The sequence below is a fragment of the Arvicola amphibius genome, chromosome 5 (genome assembly GCF_903992535.2).
Source record: "Arvicola amphibius chromosome 5, mArvAmp1.2, whole genome shotgun sequence".
Classification (NCBI taxonomy): Eukaryota; Metazoa; Chordata; class Mammalia; order Rodentia; family Cricetidae; genus Arvicola; species Arvicola amphibius.
The window spans coordinates 21475095-21496711 of NC_052051.1; the positions used below are offsets into that span (position 1 = coordinate 21475095).

At 49.8% G+C, this 21617-nt stretch overlaps 1 protein-coding gene across 2 annotated transcripts; it reads right to left on the reverse strand.

Moving 5' to 3' along the window:
- Positions 1-5967: 5967 nt before the first annotated feature.
- On the reverse strand, positions 5968-21617 carry Tgif2 (TGFB induced factor homeobox 2). Of its 2 annotated transcripts, XM_038329614.1 has the most exons (4): positions 21502-21617; positions 17370-17595; positions 8304-8403; positions 5968-8186 (listed from the first exon to the last, which is right to left on the reverse strand). In XM_038329614.1, the coding sequence occupies exons 2-4, from the start codon at positions 17559-17561 to the stop codon at positions 7882-7884; spliced, it is 597 nt and encodes a 198-aa protein (XP_038185542.1). In that variant the 5' UTR covers positions 17562-17595; positions 21502-21617; the 3' UTR covers positions 5968-7881. The 2 variants fall into 2 exon arrangements, with proteins under 2 accessions (XP_038185542.1, XP_038185541.1); XM_038329613.1 differs by having other exon boundaries at positions 5968-8403.

The window sequence follows — 21617 nt, forward strand, 5'->3', positions numbered from 1 at the left end:
GGGAGGGGCGTGCCCTCTACGGCGTGCGCACGCAGCCAATCGGCAGCCACGCAGCCGGCTGTCCGAAAGCTTGGCGACGCCTCGGCGCAAGCGCCTTCCGCTGAGCGGAAGTGACGGAAAGCTTCGATCAGGCGCTAGGTAGGGTGAGCGAGAAGGGACAAGCGCGGAGCGGAGGCGCTCTGACCTCGAGGAGGCGCTGTGGAGACTGAGGAAAGCCGAGGGTTGACGTTGCCGAGTGAGCCGCGGCTAGTCCCCTTGAGCGACGAGTAGAAGAGGCCTTGCTACCTGCGCGCTTTCAGAGCCAGGTCCTTGGTCCCCTGGAGCCCCAGGCTGCCCCGCTGGAATTAGCGACTGTGTATTCTGCCCCAAACCTACAAGTTACTCAAGACTTTTTTCTCCATGGTAAACTCATCCACCGTCATGACTATGGAAAAAAATAAAGTTACCTCGTCTATCTACCGTCTGGAGAATGGTGAGTCCCAGGCCACGTCAACCTGGGCTATATAGCAGGGCCTGTCTCAACAGGGGGGAAAATTGTATAACTTATCAACTCAGCTTGCCCAGCATGATCTTCTGACAAACGTGAGGCTAAGATCCCAAGAGAAGAAAAAAAAATGCTTTTCAAAGGATAAGGCAAGTTGGAACCAATGGAGAACTTCGGCAGGGGACATAGAAAAGTAGTAGGTGTAGTAGATGTCAGGATATGTATTACGCCTTTGCTGTGTGTTGTTCCTGTTTCACAGAGTATGTTTTGGGCGGCCGGTAGCTGCTGCACCCCCTGCGAACTTGTACAGAGGTACATATTTTGGGGCATCCCATGCCGTGGCAGCCCAGGCAGGAGTTTTAGGCTGGCCTGGCTACCCTGCAAGATCCTGTGGGTGCTGGGAATCGAACCGCAGTACTCTGGAAGAGCAGCCAGAGTTTTTAAGCACTGTGCCATCTCTCCAATCCCCTTTCCGTGTGTGTGTGTGTGTGTGTGTGTGTGTGTGTGTGTGTGTGTGTGTGTGTGTGTTATAGATAGGCTTTCACTATGTAGCCCTTAGCAGACCAGGCTAGCCTGAAACTTACAGAGATCCACCTGTGTGTGTGTGTGTGTGTGTGTGTGTTGTGTTATAGATAGGCTTTCACTATGTAGCCCTTAGCAGACCAGGCTAGCCTGAAACTTACAGAGATCCACCTGCCTTTGACTCCCCAGGGAACTGAGATTAAAAGCATGCCTCACCATGTCCAACCTATATATACTCTTAAAAGTTTATTTTGCCATGTGTGCTGGTCCATGCCTTTAATCCCAGCACTCAGATGGCAGAAGCAGGTGAATCTCTGTGACTTCAAGGCTAGCCTGGACTACGGAGTGAGTTCTGAGGCAGCTAGGACTACATAATGAGACTGTCTCCTTACCCGCCCCCAAGCTTTTTATTTATTTATGTGTATGTTTGTGTGAGTGTGTGTATGCATGTGCAGATGTGCCCATGTGGATTGTTCAAAGTTGGAGTAATCTTAGCATTTGGAAGGTGGTGGCATGAGGATCAGGAGTTCAAGATTAGCCTAAGCTACAGAGTGAGCTTCAGGTGTGTTTTTTTTTTTTTGTTTATTTACTTATTATGTATATGTATACAATGTTCTGCCTGAAGACCAGAAGAGGGCACCAGACCTCATTACAGATGGTTATGAGCCACCATGTGGTTGCTGGGAATTGAACTCAAGACCTTTGGAAGAGCAGGCAGTGCTCTTAACCTCTGAGCCATCTCTCCAGCCACCCTGGTTTTTGTTTGTTTGTTTGTTTGTTTGTTTGTTTTTATGTGGCACATGCCTTTAATTCCAGTACTTGTGAGGCAGAGGCAGGTGGATCTCTGTGAGTTCAAGGCCAGCCTGATCTACATAATTTGTTCAGGACAATTTATTTAGTTAGTGAGACAAAGTTTCTGGTAGTCCATACTTCAAATTCACTATAGCTGAGGCTAGCCTTGAACGCTTGATCCTCCTGCCTGAATATCCTCAGTGTATTACAGGATTATACCACCACACCCAACCCTAAACTCCTGCAAATAGCTTTTACAGGAGGGGAAAAAAAACCACCAACTCTTTGTGTTATAGACTGTGAAGTTCAATTTTAATTCTTAGATTTAACAGATTTTATTTTTACGTAAGAATTTTACATAAGAATCTGGGACATTTTTGAAGATTTGTGGTCGGAAGGATCTTCCGTGTAGCTCAAGGTGACCAGCAAATTAGTTAGAGGTTAAGTAAGGTGCTGGAAACCTGATCTGTGCTTCAGGTTTTTGGACAAAGCCTAGCTGGCAGCCCTGGTAAGCCCTAGCCTAGAAGGTATGTGAGTCAAGTGTGAGACTGAATTCCCTTTCTGAATTCTCTCCAGGCTTTCTTAGGAAGTGAGGGATCTGGCTGAATCCCAGGGCATCCATCTGGTTAAAATAAACATCTTGGGTGGTCTAAGATGGGAAAGAACCTGATGAAATCAGGTTTGGGGATGGGAGACAGATTTGGAAGTAGAGCACAATTTGTCTTTGTAAGGTGTGGGGTTTTTAGCATGTCAAACATATGGTCTCTACCGTGACTGTTTCCTTTTCACTGAATGCCCGTGTCCCTGACGGCTGCTTACAGTGAGGTTGGAGAGGAAGGTATGCTCAGCTGGCCTCAGATACACTGACAGATCACAGAAACCTGGCGTACTGTGGGGAAAGCGACTGCCCATGCTATGTAGTGAAGATAGGGAAGTCCAGGTGTACTTGTGTATTGCGTACAGTTTTGGCTCAATCTATGATGTGGAGCCCAAGGGTGAGAGGGCAGTGATTTAAGTGACAATCCCAGGAAGGTGGCCTTCAGGTCATTATAGACTGCTGAGGGCTAAGAAGTCAGACAGTTCATGGAGGATTCATTTATCATCTGTCTGTCTATATCTATCTATCCATCCGTCCATCCATCCATCCATTTGTTTTTTTGAGACTCAGTAGCCTTGGCTGTCCTAAAACTCACTCTGGAGACCAGGCTGGCCTTGAACTTAGATCCTCCCACCCCTGCCTCCTGAGCACTTGGATTAAAGGCATTCGCCACCACTGCCCAGTTTTATTTTTTTAAAAAAAATCTCTTATTTTATGCGCATTTGTGTTTTGTCTGCACGTATGTCTGTGTGAGGGTGTCGGGTCCCCTGGAACTGGAGTTACAAGCAGGTGTGTGTAAGCTACCGTGTGGGTGCTGGGAAGTGAAGCCCGGACTCTGGAAGAGCAGTCAGTATCTTTAACTGCTAAGCCATCTCTCCAGCCCCCAAGATCTTTTTGTTGTTTTTTGAGACAGGGTTTCTCTGTGTAGCTCTGACTGTCCTGGAACTCACTCTGCAGACCAGGGTGGCCTTGAACTCATAGAAACTCTGCTTCCCAAGTGCTGGGATTGAAGTTCATCAACACCACCTGGAAGACCTTTTTCCTTTATCTTGTAACTGCTAAGATTGGAGGCTGGGTTATAGCACACTTGTAGAGCATATACCTAGCAGGTGGGAAATCTCTAGTTTGATCCCAACCCTCCCTCACAACACTCAGTAAAAGACCAATGTAGTTAGTATCTTGGAAGACTGAGGCAGGACCCTGAGTTTGAGGCTAGCCTGAGCTACATAGTAAGATTAAAAATAAAATAGTAAAACAAAACAAAACAGAAGCCTCCAACTTGGCTATATAGCTGAAGATGACTTTCAACTTTTAAGTTATATTTGTGTGCATTGGGGGGTGCCACAGTACATGAGAGCGAAGGACAATTTGTAGTCAGGTCTTTTTCTCACACAGGCTCCTGGAACTGAACCTGGGTGATTAAGCTTTGCAGCAAGCACCTTGACACACTCAGGCAAGTCACAGGCTGAAATTTTGATCGTCACCTCTACAAGAGTTCTGGGATTACAGCTATGAGCTGCCATGCCTGGACTATGTCGCCAGAGTGAGTGCTGGGGATCGAACCCAGGGCGTCATGAATGCCAGACAGGTACTCTACCAACTGGGCTACATCTGTAGCTCCCAGCAGTTTTGTTTTAGTTCTTTGAAAAGTATTTATAGAAGTCATTTCTCCTCAGGAAGTGGATCCATTCTCAGCACTGCTCCTCTTCAGGGTTATCAGTCACATTTTCATCACCATGGCCAGTGTCCTCGAGAAATGATTTAAAGGATGGTTTATGTTGGCTCGGGCCTGACTAGAGGTTTAAGGGGAGCAAAGGTGTTTACTGTACTCTAGCATGGAAGGGAAAGGAAAACAGGAAAAGGATGAGGCCACAGTATAGACTCTGCCAGGGCAGGTCCATCCAGGGACCTACTTAGTGTCCGCCTCTTAGTTCCTACTCCCCTATGCCACTAAATTATAAAAACAGCCATCAACTAATCAATTATAGCTTCCATGATCTGGGGGAAAAAAGCCCCTTCCCAAAAGCCCATCAGGTTCCAGCAGCTTTTAACTGAAGGGTCTTCAGGGGACAATTCAGGTCCAAACCACAACACGGGAACATTACTCTTCAGATGCCATAGCATCCTGCTATGTAGCTCAGGCTAGCCTCGGAGCCACTGATCTTCCTGCCTCTACTCCTCGAGTACTGGAACTGTATTATGCCCAGCAAAGACAAATCTCTTTTGAGGTTTACCTCTTCCTCTTGGGCCTCAGTGTCTAGTTTGGGGGTGATAACAGGCTCTGGTGAATACTGGGGTTCAGTTCTTTAACCTTGGATACAAGAGGATCAAGAATTCAAGGCCAGACTGTTCACACAGGAGAGTCTAACACAAAAAAACAAAAGCAGACAAACAAAAACCCAAGGCTGGGGATATGGCCCAGCAGTTAGGAACACTTGTTGCTCTTGCCAAGGACTTGAGTTTGGTTCCCAGCACCCACATGGTGATGGAAAACCAAATTCAATTCCTGTAACTACAATTCTAGGGTACCCAACACCCTCTTCTAACCTCCGGGGCACTCATATGCACGCAAAACACTCTTACACATGAAATAAATCTAAAGCATCTTTTTTTTAAAAAAACAAAAAGCAAAAAACCCAACCAGCCAGTAGATTAGATTGTAGAAGTTTGTAGCCCACAGTGATGTTAAAGATAGCTGGATGCCTGGCAGTGGTTAGCCACTCACCACTACGTGAACTGGGTCTGGCTATCTCAGTGACCCTGAAGCAAGAGACTGAAGATAATCACTGCAGGGGCCCAGGCACCCAGCAGAGCTTTTATACTTTACAGCACAATTATAGTTTTGATGTGGCAAAATGCACCCAGAGCAGATGGAACAAGTGGGAATTTACAGGCTGACATAGAGGGAAGTGGAAGTCACCCTGACTTCAGCTGGGGCTGAAGCAGATGTGGTCAGATCTTACACGTTTTTTTTTGTGTGTGCGTTATCAAATTGTAATATACTTTTCCTCACTCAGGAACAAATCCGCCAGCTCCCAAGTCTACTCGTCACTTAGCAAACCCAGTGTTTACCTGTGATCAGAAGGAAATGCACAAACCTAGGTGGTCAGAGGAAGAGTAGACAAGGCAGAGTAAAGACATAGTAGTGGTTGGTCGGAGGCAGAGGCAAGGTGGATCTCTGAGTTTGAGGCCAGCCTGGTCTACAGAACTAGTTCTAGGATAGCAAGGGCTACACACAGAGAAACCCTGTCTCGAAAAAAACAACAAAAATCTTAGTGACTGCTGTCTCAAAAGCACAGTGGGTCCAATCAAGAATTCAGTTTGGGGCTGGAGAAATGGCTCAGTGGTCAAGAGCGCTGGCTGCACTTGCAGAGGGCCTGGGTACAATTCCCCCGCATCCACAAGGCAGCTCACAACTGTAACTCCTGTTCAGAGCATCCAACTCTTCACACAGATATAAGATGCAAGCAAAACACCAATGTTCATAAAATAAAAATAATTAAAAAGAATTCGGTTTGACTTTAAAAATAAAAACAAACAACTTTATTTGACAAAAGACAAAAACCAGTTATTTACAGTAGTTTTTTGCTCAAATATTGTTCAATGGGACAACCATGCTTCTCCAGATTTATCTTTACAAGCAACCTAAGCAGAGACTGTCCCACCCCTCAGATGCCCCATTTTATTCCAGGAGGGGGGAATGCCAGAATATGTCAGCAGCATGGCTCTCTCCCCCCTCCCCTGCTCAGTGCACTGTGGGGGAGAAAACTCCCGCTCATCCCAGTATCACCCCTACTGTAGGCCTTCTGCAGCAATCACGGGATCTAGGCTCATGGACAGTAGGGTACAAGTGGGCAAACAGCAAATTCTAAAGCTGCCATGTTCATCCTTCCCCAGCAGTGCCTCGAGGGGGTGAGGATGCCGGATCTCTTGGAGGGAGGCAAGAGATCCAGCCTAGGAAAGCAATCCCCTACAGAGAGCAAATCTCTCAGTTCCCACTTGCACAGCAAGGGATGGGGTTAAGCCACTCAGGAGAGGTAGGGAAGCCTTTATGAGTGGCAGGGGGCTTCCTAGAAAGGCCAGAATGGTATTGTGTTTCTCTGGGACAGGCACTCTAAGTCGGTGAACACCCCGGAGCCCCTTCTTTGTTTACAACCTAGTAAACGTCAGGAAATTACAGTCAGGGCTTCTCAAATCTTCTGGTTATTCAGAACACAAATATTTTGGTTAATAAAAACCTAGGATTAGTGTTTCTTAAGATATATAAAGATGGGGTATACTGTTGCTGAAAACTAACAAAACAGCCAAGTAAAAAAGGGAGGGAGGGGAAGAGATGAAAACCACGTGTGATCTGTTTCCCTGGGAAATTTAGGCAGGCCCTTGCAATTCCAATTTGAAAGGAGGTGAAACAGACCCGCTCCCAGGTGCTGGGCCCCTTTCCCCATGAAGGTCTCAGCTACCTTTGTGAACAGTGGCATGTTTGAAGGGCCTCCTGACCAGCAGATGGCTCACTTTTCCCAAAGCAGGAGATGCTGGTGCTTTCGACATCTGGCCAAACTCCTGAATGACTCCAAACAGGCTACAAAAAATAAGGGGAAGGGGGGAGACGACACCCAAAAGAGAGAGGAAACAAAAACTGTTTCAGTCTAGCTTAACCACCCCAAAATACAATAAAAACAAATATGTCTCTGGGTTTTATCATCCGTCTCTGCTGTGTCTAAATGGCTATCTGGTTCAGCTGGATTTGGCTGCGGCTTTATCCCCTTCTGTGCCTGGTGTAGATAATCCAACACCTGTAGGTATTTTTCTTCTGTCTTTTACAATAGAGTAATCCAGACCAAGAATCAAACAACCACTTCCAGCTGGAATTCAGCACAGCTGCAGCGATTCTGCTGGTCCCTTATACAATCACCCCGGTGCAGTGGCAGATCACCCGTCTATAAAGCTCCATTGCATAAGGTGCTCTCTCCCCACACCTGTGCTTCCGGGCTACCTACTGCCATCGACACAGAGCACAGCAAAAAGAAAAGAAACAATTTAGCAAAAATCTAAACATTCAACTGAAGTCGGTTCTGTGACATCTGCTGGGCCTTTTCTTTTGAGTAAGCTGGAATGTGCACGCACACCTGGCTTGACCAAAAGAGGCACAGCCTAGGGGCATGCTTGGACCCAGCTCAAGTCTGAACTTGGCAGGTTTCCTGAGCCTGCCTAGGAAAGCGGGCCGGAGTGCAGGTGTCCCGGGGCTCTCTGGAGAAGCAGCAGCAGCACCATGCCTGCCTCTGGTGCCTTGGTCTCCTCCGATAGGAAGCCTGAAGGAATGCAGTCAGCAGAGCACAGGCCCCATAACAGTGCAGTGACACCAGCTGCTGTCTTTCTGCTGAGGACCTCTGGACAGATGCTCCCGATGCTTGGCAGTGATCCGTAGATAGCCCTCTGTAGGAAGGGGAAGTGAACCAGGAACCTCAAGCCGCCTGGTAGCAGGTGCCTACTTGGCATTTTCTGAGACTAGAGGAAGGGAAGCGTGTAGTAATGGGGGTGCCGGACCCTGCTGCTTCTGAAGCTCCATTTCAGCGGCCCTCTGCAGCGCCACCTCCACCAGCAACTGGAAGCTGCTGAAGTCTTCCTTGTCCTGCTCTGGGGGTGTGGGTGGCGGCGTATTGAAGAGTCCACCTGTGGGGCTTCCAGCCTCAGCTCTAGTCAGCAGGGTGAGCGTGCTCCCAGGGGTCACCAGAGCCTTAGGGGATTCCAGCTCCACTTGTGGGTAGGGGGCTGCTGGCTTTTCACCTTGGCCTGCGTGGAGCGGCATGGAGCACACAGACAAGGAGAGCACGTTGGTGGGAGCCGGTACAGATACAGCCAGCAGGGAGGGGCTGCTGCCCCTGGGGAGAGCCACATCAGAGGTCTTACCCCCACGGCGAGAAATGGTGAACTGATTGGGGTCTTTGCCATCCTTCCGAAGCATGTCTGGGAGAAGGCGACGCCGGGCATTGATGAACCAGTTACATATCTAAAACAAGTGTTAAGAGACTCATCAGTTAGCTCCATTCAAAACAGCTATGTAGTGTTTATCTAAGTTGTTCTATTACCAGTAAAGACTCGGGAGTCAGATATTTCAGATAATCGGAGCGAAAACCTGCTAGATCAAAGAAGTCAAGAAAGAGTGACCTGCTGACCTTCTCTCTGCACTTCCCAGACCAAAAAGGGGCTCAATAAAAAGCCGAGGATCTCCAATTCCTCCCTATGCCACTCTCCAATCCTAGGTCCTCCACATCCTCCATCACTAACTCTTGTTAATGAGTTGCTGGCTCCACTCCGATTCAAAGTTAACTTTGTTAACACAGTCTTGGGGTGTAACAACAGAATCAAATATCCTGCACCAGAGCTCTATCACTGTTCCAGACACCAAGACACAGCAGCAAACAACAGACAAGATGCTGGCCAGTGGAGGGAATGGGACAATGGTGTTGAAGGAGCTAATGGTGGTGTGGACTTGAAACAGCCTGAGGAAGCAGCTCTTCAGCTGAAATCTTAAAAGGCAGATGGGTGTGGCGGGGCACACCTTTCATCTCAGAATTTGGTGGGGGGGGGGAATCTCTGGGAGTTCAAGGCCATTCTTGTTTAGATAAAAGTTCCACGAAAGCCAAAGCTAAATAATGAGACTCTGTTTCAAAATAAATAGGAAATGGGGATGGGTAGGGAGCAGGAGCAGTGCAGTAGAGCACTTTATGAGAACACTGCTGAAGACAGGCGTGTGGGGCTGGGCTCAGTGTGGTTACTGGAGGTCACCTCTTAGGGTAAGGATTTAGTCTTTCTATGGACAAAGGGAGCCGTGAGTTATGTTTATTACTTTTTTGAGGCAGGGTTTCACTTTGTAGCTGTTCTGGAACTCACTCTATAGACCAGGCTAGCCTTGAACTCAAGAGCTCTACCTACCTGTCTTCTAAGTGCTGGGATTCAAGGTGTGTAACCATTCTGCTTGAGTTTGTTTTTTGAATCAATGTGTGCATGTGCATGCACACTCGCACTTGAGTGTGTGCATCATGTGCCTGTAGAGGTTAGAGGACAATTTGTGGGAGCTGGTTCTCTCTTTCCATCTTGTGGGCCCTAGACATTGAACTTCAGGTCACCAGGCTTTGTGGCAAGCACATCCTTGCGCACTGGACCATCTTACTGACCCTCAGGTCACCTTATTGGCCCCACAGCAGGGTTTTAGGCAAAGGAGTGACCTATTATGTAGAGAACAGGCTGGAAACGGAGATGGGATGGTAGTTCAGATTACATTAGGGGAGGTGACAGGAAGAAAAGGTTTGATCCGTTTAGAAACTGGCTTCCAGGCCAGATGTAGGTGGGTATAGCAAGAATGATGCTTAGAATGACTTACTCCTCAGCCTATAGAGCCGCTGTAGATCAGAGGGACACAGGGATACCAAGGGGGCTGTCAGGGAGAGGAAGGACTGTTTCCAAGCAACACCAGGACCATGAGGCTTGCTACCCCCTTGTGGTATGGTGTGACATGCTACAAAGCTCAAGGTGCCTGTAGGCTGCCCTGTGTCACCTATGTGTTCATATATTTATCTTTCGCAGTCCTAGGGACAGCACCCATAGTCTTGCTCATGTTAGGCAAGTGATAATCACTGAGCTAATCCCCAGCCTAAGACTCTTTAATACCCCCAATTTCTGCTGGGCACTGGTGGCACATGCCTTTAATCCCAGCACTCAGGACAGGTGGGTCTCTTTGAGTTCGAGGCCAACCTGATCTACAGAGCAAGTTCCAGGACAACCAGAGCTACACAGAGAAACCTTGTCTCGAGAAACAACAACAACAAAACACCCCTAGCTTTACGGTTCTCTTTCTGACCTCTTGGCTGGTGTAATATTCTGCAAAGGGCAATGGCTGGTGATCCCAGCTAGAAAAAGGCTGTTTGTCTCCTACTGCCACCAGCCTGGGTCCAGATTCCTGAGCCAGGCACTAAAGCCCTCCTGCTCCATCTCCAAACCATTCCCTCCTACTCTTCTGCTGTGAGCATGTGAAACAGCTTTTTGGGCCCTGCTCATTCAAAACAAAACAACGAAACACACAAGTCAGCCTTTAGTCCTAGCACCCTGGAGACAAAGGCAGTGGATCTGAGCTCCAGGACAGCCAGGGCTACACAGATAAGCTGCGACAACCAAACCAAACCAAACTTCAGAACAACTCTATCCTTTCTACATAACACAGTCCCTTTTTTTCTGGGATGCTTTCTTGCCTACTGACGGATAGAGGTGCAGGCTCCATGTCTCCAAGGCAGAGTTCTCCGACAGCCGCCACTCACTCAGCACAGTGCATAGGATTTCCTTCTAGCCATGAAATGGGTTGGGCTGTCTCCAGTTTCCCTGGTGAGCAAATTCAAAGCTCAGTGAGGCAGGAACCATGATTCTACCTGGCAGAAAAGTGTCGAGACACATCTGTCTCAGGACCCAGAGCCCAGCTTGCTGTAGGGCCTAGAATAGCTGGGTTAGAACCCCACCTTTCCCTGCTCTCTTTCAGGGCTTCTTTTCACATCATTTGTTTGCCTATTGTATGTCAGGCAGTCACTGGTGCATGCTGGGGCTGCCGTAGAACACTTGTGTCCCCTGCCCTGAGGTGCTAACATCTCTCTGGTTGTGCAATGGTAGTAAACAAATAGGTGAATGACCCAGAAACAGTAAGGAATAGTATATAAACCCAAGAGATCCCTCTCTAACTACTTCCTGTTGGCCATGAAATGCCCACCCACTACTGTAATGCCGCCGCTTCCTAACTAACCCAGAAACAAAGAGCAAGTGATCACAAACCAGGCCCCTGCAACTATGAGCAATAAAAACAAATCCTTACTTAATTAAAATCAATATTAATTGTCAGAGAGACAAGGCTAACAGATCTGTGTGAAAGTGTCATTAAGGCCAGGGCCAATCACATAGAGCACCGGGGAAACGGTAGCAAATGCTAGAAGGCCATTGAGCCAGTGAAGCCAGCTGAGATGGTCTGCACCTGTAATACCAATACTGGGAGGCTGCAGTAGGAAGTTCTGTTCGAGTTTGAGGTCCACTTGGCTACTTAGTAAGACCCTGCCTCAAACGGAAGGACTAATGGACAGATTGTGAATGTATGTTGCCCAGGAGTCTGGGCAGAGTAAACAACAGAGTCCAACAAACTCCACGTCCAACAACAACAACAACACAAAATCGACAGGGAAGAGAGGGCATGGAAAATGGTATGCTCGGTGGCAGGGCTGATCTCACTAGTTGGGAACACCATGTGATCTGACTGAGGTTTACATGCTAAGTCCTGGCTGTTAGTTAATCAGCAGATACACTCAGAGTCTGTACTAAGTACCAGCTGCTATAGGGAAAGAAGGGTCAGTAATGCTGCACCAATGCATCATACTTCCCTACCGTCTGCTTAGGAGACCAAGAGACCCAGGCTCTTGTACCCATCTCTGTCCCTGCTACCAGGCTTCTTTCTTGATACGTCTCTTGAGGAAGTCTTTGGGTATAGTTTTCCCATGGGCTCTCTGCCATGTCTAGCCAGAGAGACAGACACCCATGCTGGAGACTGATCTGCAGCAGGCGCAGCTGGCAAGTTACACCATCCCACAGAAGAGCCCCGTCAGGCTGACTGGGGACAGGCATCTGTGGTCCTTCTTTTCCTCTCTGCTCCACCTTCAGGAGGGCCTGCCCGAGGATTTTTACCTCACACCAGTGTCACGAGGCACACACACATAGACAGACACCAGTAGGATGGCACTGGCAGACACTGGCTGGGTTCCAGCTGGGTCCCGTAGGCCAGGTGGGCTGCAGTGCTGGCTGGGTAGGAAGGCAGGAGAAACAAGCGTGAGCACCTTTAACATTGGTGTCTTGCCGGCCACTCCATGGACAGTCTGCTAAGTGTCTGCTAAGTGTGCACGCAAGCCTGCGAGGGAGTAGGCAGCGCCCCGAGAGCCTTAGAGGAGGGAGCGCAGAGATGAGATGTTCCCAGTCGTACTGCCTTAGAATGCTCGCCCTCTTGGTTAGAGGTCTCACTCTTCGCTCGTCCCCCACAGGGACAGCGAAGTAATTCTCACAGCCTTAAGAGCTTCGTTCCAGCACGAAACCTCAGCTCCACACAGACCTGCTCACTTGGTCATCACCGGTCTATGACGTGGGGTTTGTGACGACCTCCACTGTTGAAGCAGTAGCCATCGCTAGGAGTCCAGTAACTTTCCCATAGGTCTCAGGTTTGAAGGCTGCGGTATGACCAGCCAGTGGCAGGGAGTGAGCTTAAGACCCTTTCTCCCACCAAGGGCAGTAATAGCCCACCTGCTTCCTAGTCCTGCCTTCCTCAGCCATCTGTAATAGGAGCCATGCATCTCTTTACCTCTGGTGTGAGGTGGAGGAGCAGGGAACAGGGATTGTTTTGGTGACCTGTCTAGCACAGCTGGGAGGAATGTCGCTATGAAGAAAGTAGGAAGGCTTTCTGGGCACCAATCAGCAGCCGTGTGGGCACACAGTCCCAGGACCCCCCTCCCCAGCACCCCAATGCACAGATGTATGGTAGACTGTTGCTTTGCTTTCCTGTCCCATAGAACCGCACATCTGCGGGGGACTCATGGCAGTACTTTGTGATTGCTGGCCAAGCTCTACACACTCAACCCTTCATCACAGATTTCCTCCACCATCCCCACCCCAGTACTGGGGATTGAACCCAGGGCCTCATGCATTAGTTAAGTGCCCTACCACTGAGCTACACACCTACTCCTTGGAGAGATTTAAAAAAAAAAATCTGTTAAAATAGCTATTTCCTATCTGGCTTATGGATTTGGGGCAGGGAGAATGAGGTGGAGTTGACAAGCTGTTTTTGTTGTCTCTACCTACCTACCTACCTACCTACCTACCTCTTTAAAGATGGGTCTCACGTCTCACTATGTAGCCCATAGAACTTGCTAGGTCCACCATTTTTCCCCTGCAGAGTCTCTATAGCTCAGGCCACCCTGAACTCGTGGCAGTCCTCCTGGAGATCATAGATGTGAGCCATCACCTCCAGCTGACAATACATATTTTTAAACAAGGGCCTCAGAGAGCTGTTATCCAGGCTTAGGAACAGCGGTTTCTCCTCTGGTGTAACCTGTTCTTGTGAGTGCCGACAGTTCTTTTATTCAAGTAAAAAAAAATGTCACATAAAAGCTCAAAAAATACACCGAAGGGTATTGGGAACAGGCAACAGGCGACATGTTGCCTGCGGAAGCCCCAGCTTGGTGAGGACAGGACATAAATATAGTGTCTGTCTATACTGGGGGTCAGGCCACTCCTCCCATCCGGCTCACACAGGCTCCTGTTACCCCAGGGCATTACCAGGGGGCCTGCTGAGCAGCCCTGTACTCAGGAGGACTGAAATGAAGGGAGGGCCTAGTAGAGAGGAGCCTGCCTCCCTGCCTTCAGCACACAGAGACCTCCCGTGCAGAGCAGGTGGTGGTGAAGCTGGGACGCTGGACCCTCCAGGCAGTCCAGTAAACAGGAGCCCGGATGAGTCCAACCAATAACTGGAGCTTTAACTGTCGAAAGGACCAGTGAAAATCCTCCACAAGAGATCTTCTTTAGGGTTTAGTCTCCAAATTGCCTTGCTCAGGGCAAAGCCCAGCAAACCAATTTACTGCCATGACTCATTGACTTGCTAATGCATGGCTCCAGGGCAAGTTAAAAGAGACGATCAAAAAAGAGGCTCCCTGGAGAAGAAACCGGCGTGGTGGCTGCCAAATACCTGTTGGGGCCAGTGGTGAATGCATCTGAGTTCTCTTCCTTTGGGGCAAGGATTGTGGCTTAGTGGTAGTTTGGAAACCTCCTTAAGAGCAAAGGACATTTTGAAAGCGAATACAGACTGCGATATGTGACTGAGGAGCTCGACATTTTCTCTTCCAACATTCCATTTTCTGCAGCCGCAGTTACTGACCCCTGACAGATAAGGATCAAAACCACCCAGGGTGGAGCCATAACAACAAAACTAAGATCTCTGCTCCCCACCCACTCGGAACTCTGCCATCTGAATGCCCCAATTCTGCAGAAGCACCCAACTTCTTTAGAGGTTGGGGTTCCCTGGTCAGAGTAAGGAATGTGGTAATTGGTACACAGCAGGAATGTGGGTCAGAGAGGAGACCTATGCGTAACCAGGCAAGTGATAGAGTTAGGCTGGCTGGACCCATAGGATTTTACGTCTTGAGTGACAGGTGATGTCAGCGATGACAAGGGGACGATGGGATCAAGTCTGAAAAAGGGAGCCAGGAGCTGTCAGTTTTCACACAGGTATTTTAGGCTGAGTCTTGAGAAGCAGCACACTTCTGAGGCTAATGTGGGTTGAGCGTAGGCATCTTCAGGGACTGCCTGATGGTCTCCACTGGTCCCTGACTCTCAGTATAGTCCAGAACAGGTGGCCATCACTGGGATCCAGTGGCTGATCCCTGCCCTGTACTTGGATGCTGCGAATGGAGGCTATGGTCCTAGGGAACCCACTGGTCTTTACAAGGATGTTTTGACTTTCTCTCCATGCTAATCACGAGTAGGTACATCATGTCAATGACACAGCAGGGGCAGGTGGCAGAAAACAGAGCAGTTAGGGGGAATTTCATTGCTCTTTGTTTACCTACTTTGGAAAATTAGTTTTATAGCTGTATATAAGAGCAAAATTGAACGTTTTTAACTCAGTTTTGTATTTGTACACTTAGGACATAGTAAGAATGATTTAAGCTAATATCTTGAGGGGAGGCAGGACCACAAGAACAGCTCTTTCATGCAGTGCTGGGCAACCCTGCTCCTTTGGTGCGCTAGGCAAGTGCCTTACTCAGCCCAATTTCCCAAAAAGGGGCAGGATATCCCTCAGGTTTGAGAACTAGTGTCCCTGACAAGAAGCAGTTCCCATACAGTTGACAAGTGGTTTGACAGGACAGGTGTGAGGAGCCATAGGGATGTCAGCAATGAATCCAAACAGGCTGCAGGCCAGAGTGCCCGCAAACGCCCTGCTAGAGTGAAGCAAATGTGTTCAGATGCTCATGACCAGGTGCCAGTCCTAGGAAGAAGTGAAAAGGAAGCTGGAGTGCTTTGAAGTCTGGATCCCATCTGAAGACAGTGGGTCCCTGTGTGTGGCATGAGCATATTTGTAGCTCTGTGACTAAAGGATAAAGGCAGGAACAGGGGGACCAGTTCTGCTCTCAAGTTCCAGGCCTTTTGTTTTTGCCCATGTGCCTCTAGAGCCTGTAAGTTCAAAGCCACCTCCCAGGGGTTTCTGTTGGGAGACCCCAGTCTCTGCGTTACCCTCTGTCTCCGCTGCCTTTGTCCCAGTAATCAATCATCAATCTGTACCCTACTGCCCGCCCCCCGGCTAGATGCTCCTTAAGGTATGGTAGAAATAGGAGTTGGGCCCAACAGAGGAGCCCAGAATGTAAATATGAAATGTTCCATGGTGCCGAGTGCCCTGGCTATGAACCCCTGGAGGACAAGAACGAGAGGAGAGGCAAGCACCCCAAACGGTGTTGGAAATCTTGAGAATGCTCCAAGCCTCTTCCCATTGTCAGCTGAGGAAATGTGGCTGAGGGAGACAATAGCAGCCTGGCTAAGGGCCAGAGTCCTCTTATGAAGGGGTGGGATGCCAACTAGCCCTTTAAGAATCCAGACCTGGTCTCAGGACAGACTTGGGCTAACCACTAGGTTAGGCTGAATTTTACAGGCTAACAGCTTACCACGCCTTTTCAAGGAAGCAGGAATAAGAGGTGGGAAGCTCTTAGCAAGGTCAGAGTGGAGTGAGAGAAGGAGGGAGCCTGCTGGTGGGCTGGAGAAAGGAGGAAAGGACAGGAGGAAAGCTACTGGCTCAGGAAAGGAACTGGGAAGCCAACATGACAGGGACAAGTCCCTGGTGCCAGGCCGAGGGCCCACTGCATGATCTCCTAGGGAGGTAAGGCCCTGAGCAGGTCAGCATTATGGAAACAGAGCAAAGCCTTCTGTGGGTCAATAGGACAACTAAAAAGAGATATTACTTCAAGTGCAAACATCTCAAGTGTGGCCTGTGCGTTGTTTACAAAGGTTCTTATATAGCCAGTCCAAAATTCTGTTCCTCCGAACAGTTCCACCAGGCATTGGAGAGGAACATCAGGGTCCTCTTCTTCCTTGGATCATAGGTATGTACCAACTTGTCTGCCTCCAGCTCAATTTTTTTTGGAATATTTATTTATCTATTATGTATACAGTATTCTGTCTGTATGTCTGCAGGTCAGAAGAGGGCACCAGATCTCATTATAGATGGTTGTTGGGAATTGAACTCAGGACCTTTGGAAGAACAGGCAATGCTCTTTTAACCACTGAGCCATCTCTCCAGCCCCCTCCAGCTCAATTTTTAAAAGTTTTTTTTTTTTTTTAATTAAGACAAAATTAGCCGGGCGGTGGTGGCACATTCCTTTAATCCTAGCACTTGGGAGGCAGAGGCAGGCAGATCTCCGTGAGTTTGAGGCCAGCCAGGTATACAAGAGCTAGTTCCAGGACAGCTAGGACTATTAAACAGTGAAACCCTGTCTCAAAACAAACAAACAAAAATAAAATTATTCATGGGAATATGTGAGCCTCAAGAGGCAAGAAACCGTTGCATCTGTTGGAGCTGGCTGATAATGGTGCAGAATCAAACTTGGATCCACGGAAGAGCAGACGTGCTCTTAACCACTGGGTCATCTCTTCAGCCCCTTCAATTCATTCTTTAACCACACTACAGAGCCCAGCTGTCCTGCAATCAAGTCACATCATAGCGGGCTGCATAGAACCTCAGCTGCTTAGCACCTTCCCACCTTCAAGGTCAGCAATGGCACTAGTAACAATTCCTTATCCCTTCAGAAGGCCAACAGCCAAGTCCAGCTGCAGTGACCCCACTTGACTGTGTGTTCTCATCTTCCCCCGCAGGGGAGCAAGGGCAGAGCTAGAGACTAGTGCATGGTCCTGTCTTACCTGCAGCACCGAGAGGTTGGTTTGTCCGGAGAGACTCAGCTTCTCCTGCTCTGAAGGGTAGGCATTGTAGCGGTGCAGATACAGCCAGTCCCGGAGGATCTTTACCGACTCCTTGGGCAGGTTCCCCCTGCGCTTCCTCTTGCCAGCCAGTGACAGAAGGCCTTCATCATCACCTAGGTCGCTGTCCGACATGGTGCCTAGGGGCTAGGCTGGACCTCTGGGGAGTCTAGGGCAAGTGACAGAGGGGATGGGATAACATTACCAGTTAAGCCTGTCCCCTAACGAATCCACCAGCACAAAACCAAGTCAGAGTACCAAATCTTGGACACTACCATAGCCTGAGCAAGGACACTAACTGCCAATTCACGGAACAGAGAAGGGGACTACTCAAACGTGTGGCACCTCCTTTAAAACAGAATAGGACTCTAAAGGACTTCAGCTTTCCACTGAGCCGGGGTCTCACTAAAGAGCCCAGGCAGCCGGGCGGTGGTGGCGCACGCCTTTAATCCCAGCACTCGGGAGGCAGAGGCAGGTGGATCTCTGTGAGTTCGAGACCAGCCTGGTCTACAAGAGCTAGTTCCAGGACAGGCTCCAAAGCCACAGAGAAACCCTGTCTCGAAAAACCAAAAAAAAAAAAAAAAAAAAAAAAAAAAAAAAAAAAAAAAAAAAAAAAAAAAAAAAAAAAAAAAAAAGAGCCCAGGCAGGTCTTGAAATCATGATCCTGTCCTGCCCTCTCCCCTGTCAATGCCCAGTTTGTATTCTGCTTTCCAGGCTGTCCTGGAAACTTACTATTACCTCTTGTGCCCCTGGACAGGAGAAACTTACCATTTTATACATGAAGGAGCAGATTAAGAAAGCTGCCAAAGGCACCAGGGAGTTATCACATGACCCAGAATTCAAACACATACATGGGGCCATGCAAACGCCTGTGCACAAATGTTCACAGCGCCCAAAAAGGTGGAAACTATCGAAAGACTTTCAACAGATGGCGGAACAAATGAATTATTTGGTCATAAGAAGGGATTGGAGAAATAGCTCAGCAGTTGTGAGTTCTGGCTATTCTTCCAGAGGACCTGGTTCAGTTCCCAGCACGCAAATGGTAGCTCACAACCACCTGTAACTCCAGTTCCAGGGGATTCAATGCCTTCTTGTGGGCACCCATGTGTAGACAAAAAACTCATACATATAAAACAAATAAATTAGAAAAGAGAGAGTACACTTTGGTGCGTGCTATAACATGGCTGGATTAGCAGTTAATTAGGGTTGCGGGGACAGACAGGCATTAGCTGTTGTGTTTACTTATTTTAGAATTTCATATACTATAATATTCTTTGATCAAAGTACTCTTCTATTGTCTTCTTACTCTACTCTTTCTTCCTCCTAAGATTGTATTTCTTTTCTGTAATGCACATAGATGTCCTGCCTAGTGTACGTCTGGGCACCACAGATGCAGTACTCTGGGAGGCCACGAGAGGGAGGAGGATCCTCTGGAACTGGAGTTACAGATGGTTGTGAGCCCATGTCTGTGCTGGGAACAGAACCCAGGCTCTCTGCAACAAGTGCTCTTAAACCACCAAGTCATTTCTCCAGTGCTCCGCCCCCTATGCTTGCTCTTATTTAAAGGTGACTTTCTGGGGCTGTGCCTTCCCCACACCCACAGTAGCTCACAATCATCCATAAATCCACTTCCAGGGGTGAGGTGTCCTTTTCTGACCTCTGAGGTACACATGCGTATGTGCATGCAGAACACTCATACACATAAAGTTTAGAAAGACTAAACCTAAAAATACTTTTAAAAAAATTATAAAGTAGTATTTAGTATCGGGTAGTTTTCCTTCCAGGGCCTAGAGGCAGGCCTGGAAACTGTTCTCGATGGTCCTGTGGCCAGCTACTGTGGAGTGCAGGGAGTAGTGAGTCATTCCTATGATTGTTTCTTAGACCCTCTCCGTGGGTCGGGTCTCAGAATCCAGATCAATGAGGTATGGCTCTGGTCCTTGCTTTAACTTTTGCAGTGCTGTGTGATCCTAGTTAAGTGTCCTCCTTTCTCTGAATCTGAAGCCCTTCTTCCTTCCTTGTTCAACGAAGGAAGTTTTCTGCCTAGATAGCTCACATCAGCTGCTCTTCCACCAAAGTTCCTGTTCACAAAAGCAAAAGAAATTTACATTTTAAAAGCACAAGTTCTAGGCCAGGGCTGTGCCAGAATCTCAAGGCTCCTCCCTTCTCTGCCTTTTAACAGCTCCCCAGCAGGCCTAGCCAACAGAGTCTGGCATGGCTCAGGTTTTGTTTCCTCGACTTGGGCCTGAGCCCAGATCTCCGGGCTGGCTAAGCCAGACTTTCGAGGGAAGGGTCTACCTTCAGCCAGGCCACCTGGAGGTGAAGCAGGCACTGCTCAGGGGTACTGTTTCTCAAAGTATCACAAATGGTCTGCTTTCTGAGAGCAGACACTGCATTTTAGCCACCAGGACAGCTGGGACAGCAGCTCGGGGATGCAGCCCTGGCAGTTGTGAAAAGTTTACTGAAGGTCATCTTTACAAATTCCACTCTGGCTGCCAGCCAAGAATCCAGTCTTCAGAGTTCCCAGTGTGAGGCCAGAGGAGGACCCCTCAGAGGGAACTTTTCCACCTCTGGATCCTGCACCCCAAGCTCGCCTGCAGGTTTCCCATACAAACACATCCCAGTAATGCCTAGATATTAGCCGTGCAAGTTTAACAGTGCTCAAGTAACCGACCCGACCCACTGCTCACATCCCACAAGCTCCCCAAGTTTTACGAACGCACACAATTTACACTCCATATCTAGGACCAACGACTACAACGACTCTTAAGACTAGCCTAACTCCTGTACCCGCCCACCCACGAACTCCAAGTGACCTGCCCACCCACGATCTCTCCGACCGAGGAGCACGCACGTCATCATACTAGCCATCCATCAGCTTTCACCCTAACTGGGTTATTGGCTGCACCTCTTGGACCCTGCACCCCAAGCAAGCTCCTACATACTCCCACCACACCATCTGCTGCAGCCACTCCCACAGGAACTTTCTGACAACTCCCAGCTCCAGATTCTCTCCCCCAGGCCGCACACTGAGGTTGGAGTTCTCAGCAGTTCACACAAAGCGCGCAACCTCCCCCGCGGCCCAGGCGCAGCGGAGCACATGGCTCATGGGGCGCCACCGAATCGGCCCGCGCTCAGGGCACCCTCACAACTACCTCCCCCACTCCAGATTCACGAAGCATGCAACAGCTCCCCTGCCGGCCCGCCACCTGGCCCGGGGGAACTCTGCAAGAAAAAAAAAACTCACGTGTCCATTCAGGGGCAGGAAAAAGTTTGGTTCCCAACCGTTTCCCCGGTACTCGGCGCAGGCTGACTCTTGGGGCGCGGGGCCGTCGGAGCGTGCGCGCTCGGCTTTGTGCTCCGAACTCGGCCCGGAGGGGGAGGGGAAGAGAGGGGGCTGGGCTCCAACCTCCGCGCCGCCCCCCCAAGCTCTGCGCCCAGACTCCATGTTGGCCGCCCCCCCCCCGCACCGGGGACGCGCACAGCCCCCGCAGAAGGCTCGACTGCCCCTCGCCTGGCCCCGGGGTCCCGGCGCGCACAAACTTTCTCCGCGTCGCCAGCCCCACGCGCCCCACAGTCTTGGCCCGCCCGGGAGTGACAGATGCCTCGGAGACAGACTTTCCTTTGTTCCAAAGGAAAGGGGAACTCGCGCGGGCTCCCCAGCCCTCCTCGTTGGGGCCCCGCCCGCGGCCCCCACCTCCAGCTGTCACTCGGCGGCCCCCGGTCCAGCTCGGCCGCCGAGGGGAGGGGGGGCAGCCGGCGGTTAGCAACGTGCACTTTTGAAACCAAACAAACCCGCTCCCCGCGCGCTCACCCCGCAGCGGGGCACCGGCCGCTCTCTCCCAGGATGGGATCTTTGGGAGCCGACTCCCCCCCAAAGGATCCTGAACGAACCCACTCCCGGACATCCCGCGCCAGAGCTCAGCAGTCGGGACTCACACACACCCCCGGGCTCACACACCCACTGTCGCACGCGCCGGGACGACGCCCCCTCCCCCGCCCCGCCGCCCCAAGAAACTTTCCAAGTTGTCCGCGCGCCCCCGCCCTCGTCCCCAGCCCTCCAGCGCCCCGCACTCACCTTCCCTGGCGACTTTCCGGCCCACGCGGGCGCGATGGGGTGCGGGACGGCCCGGCCGGGGCGGGGGGCGCCGGGGGAGCGCGCCGCGTACCTGCCGGGTCTGACACCCGCCTGAC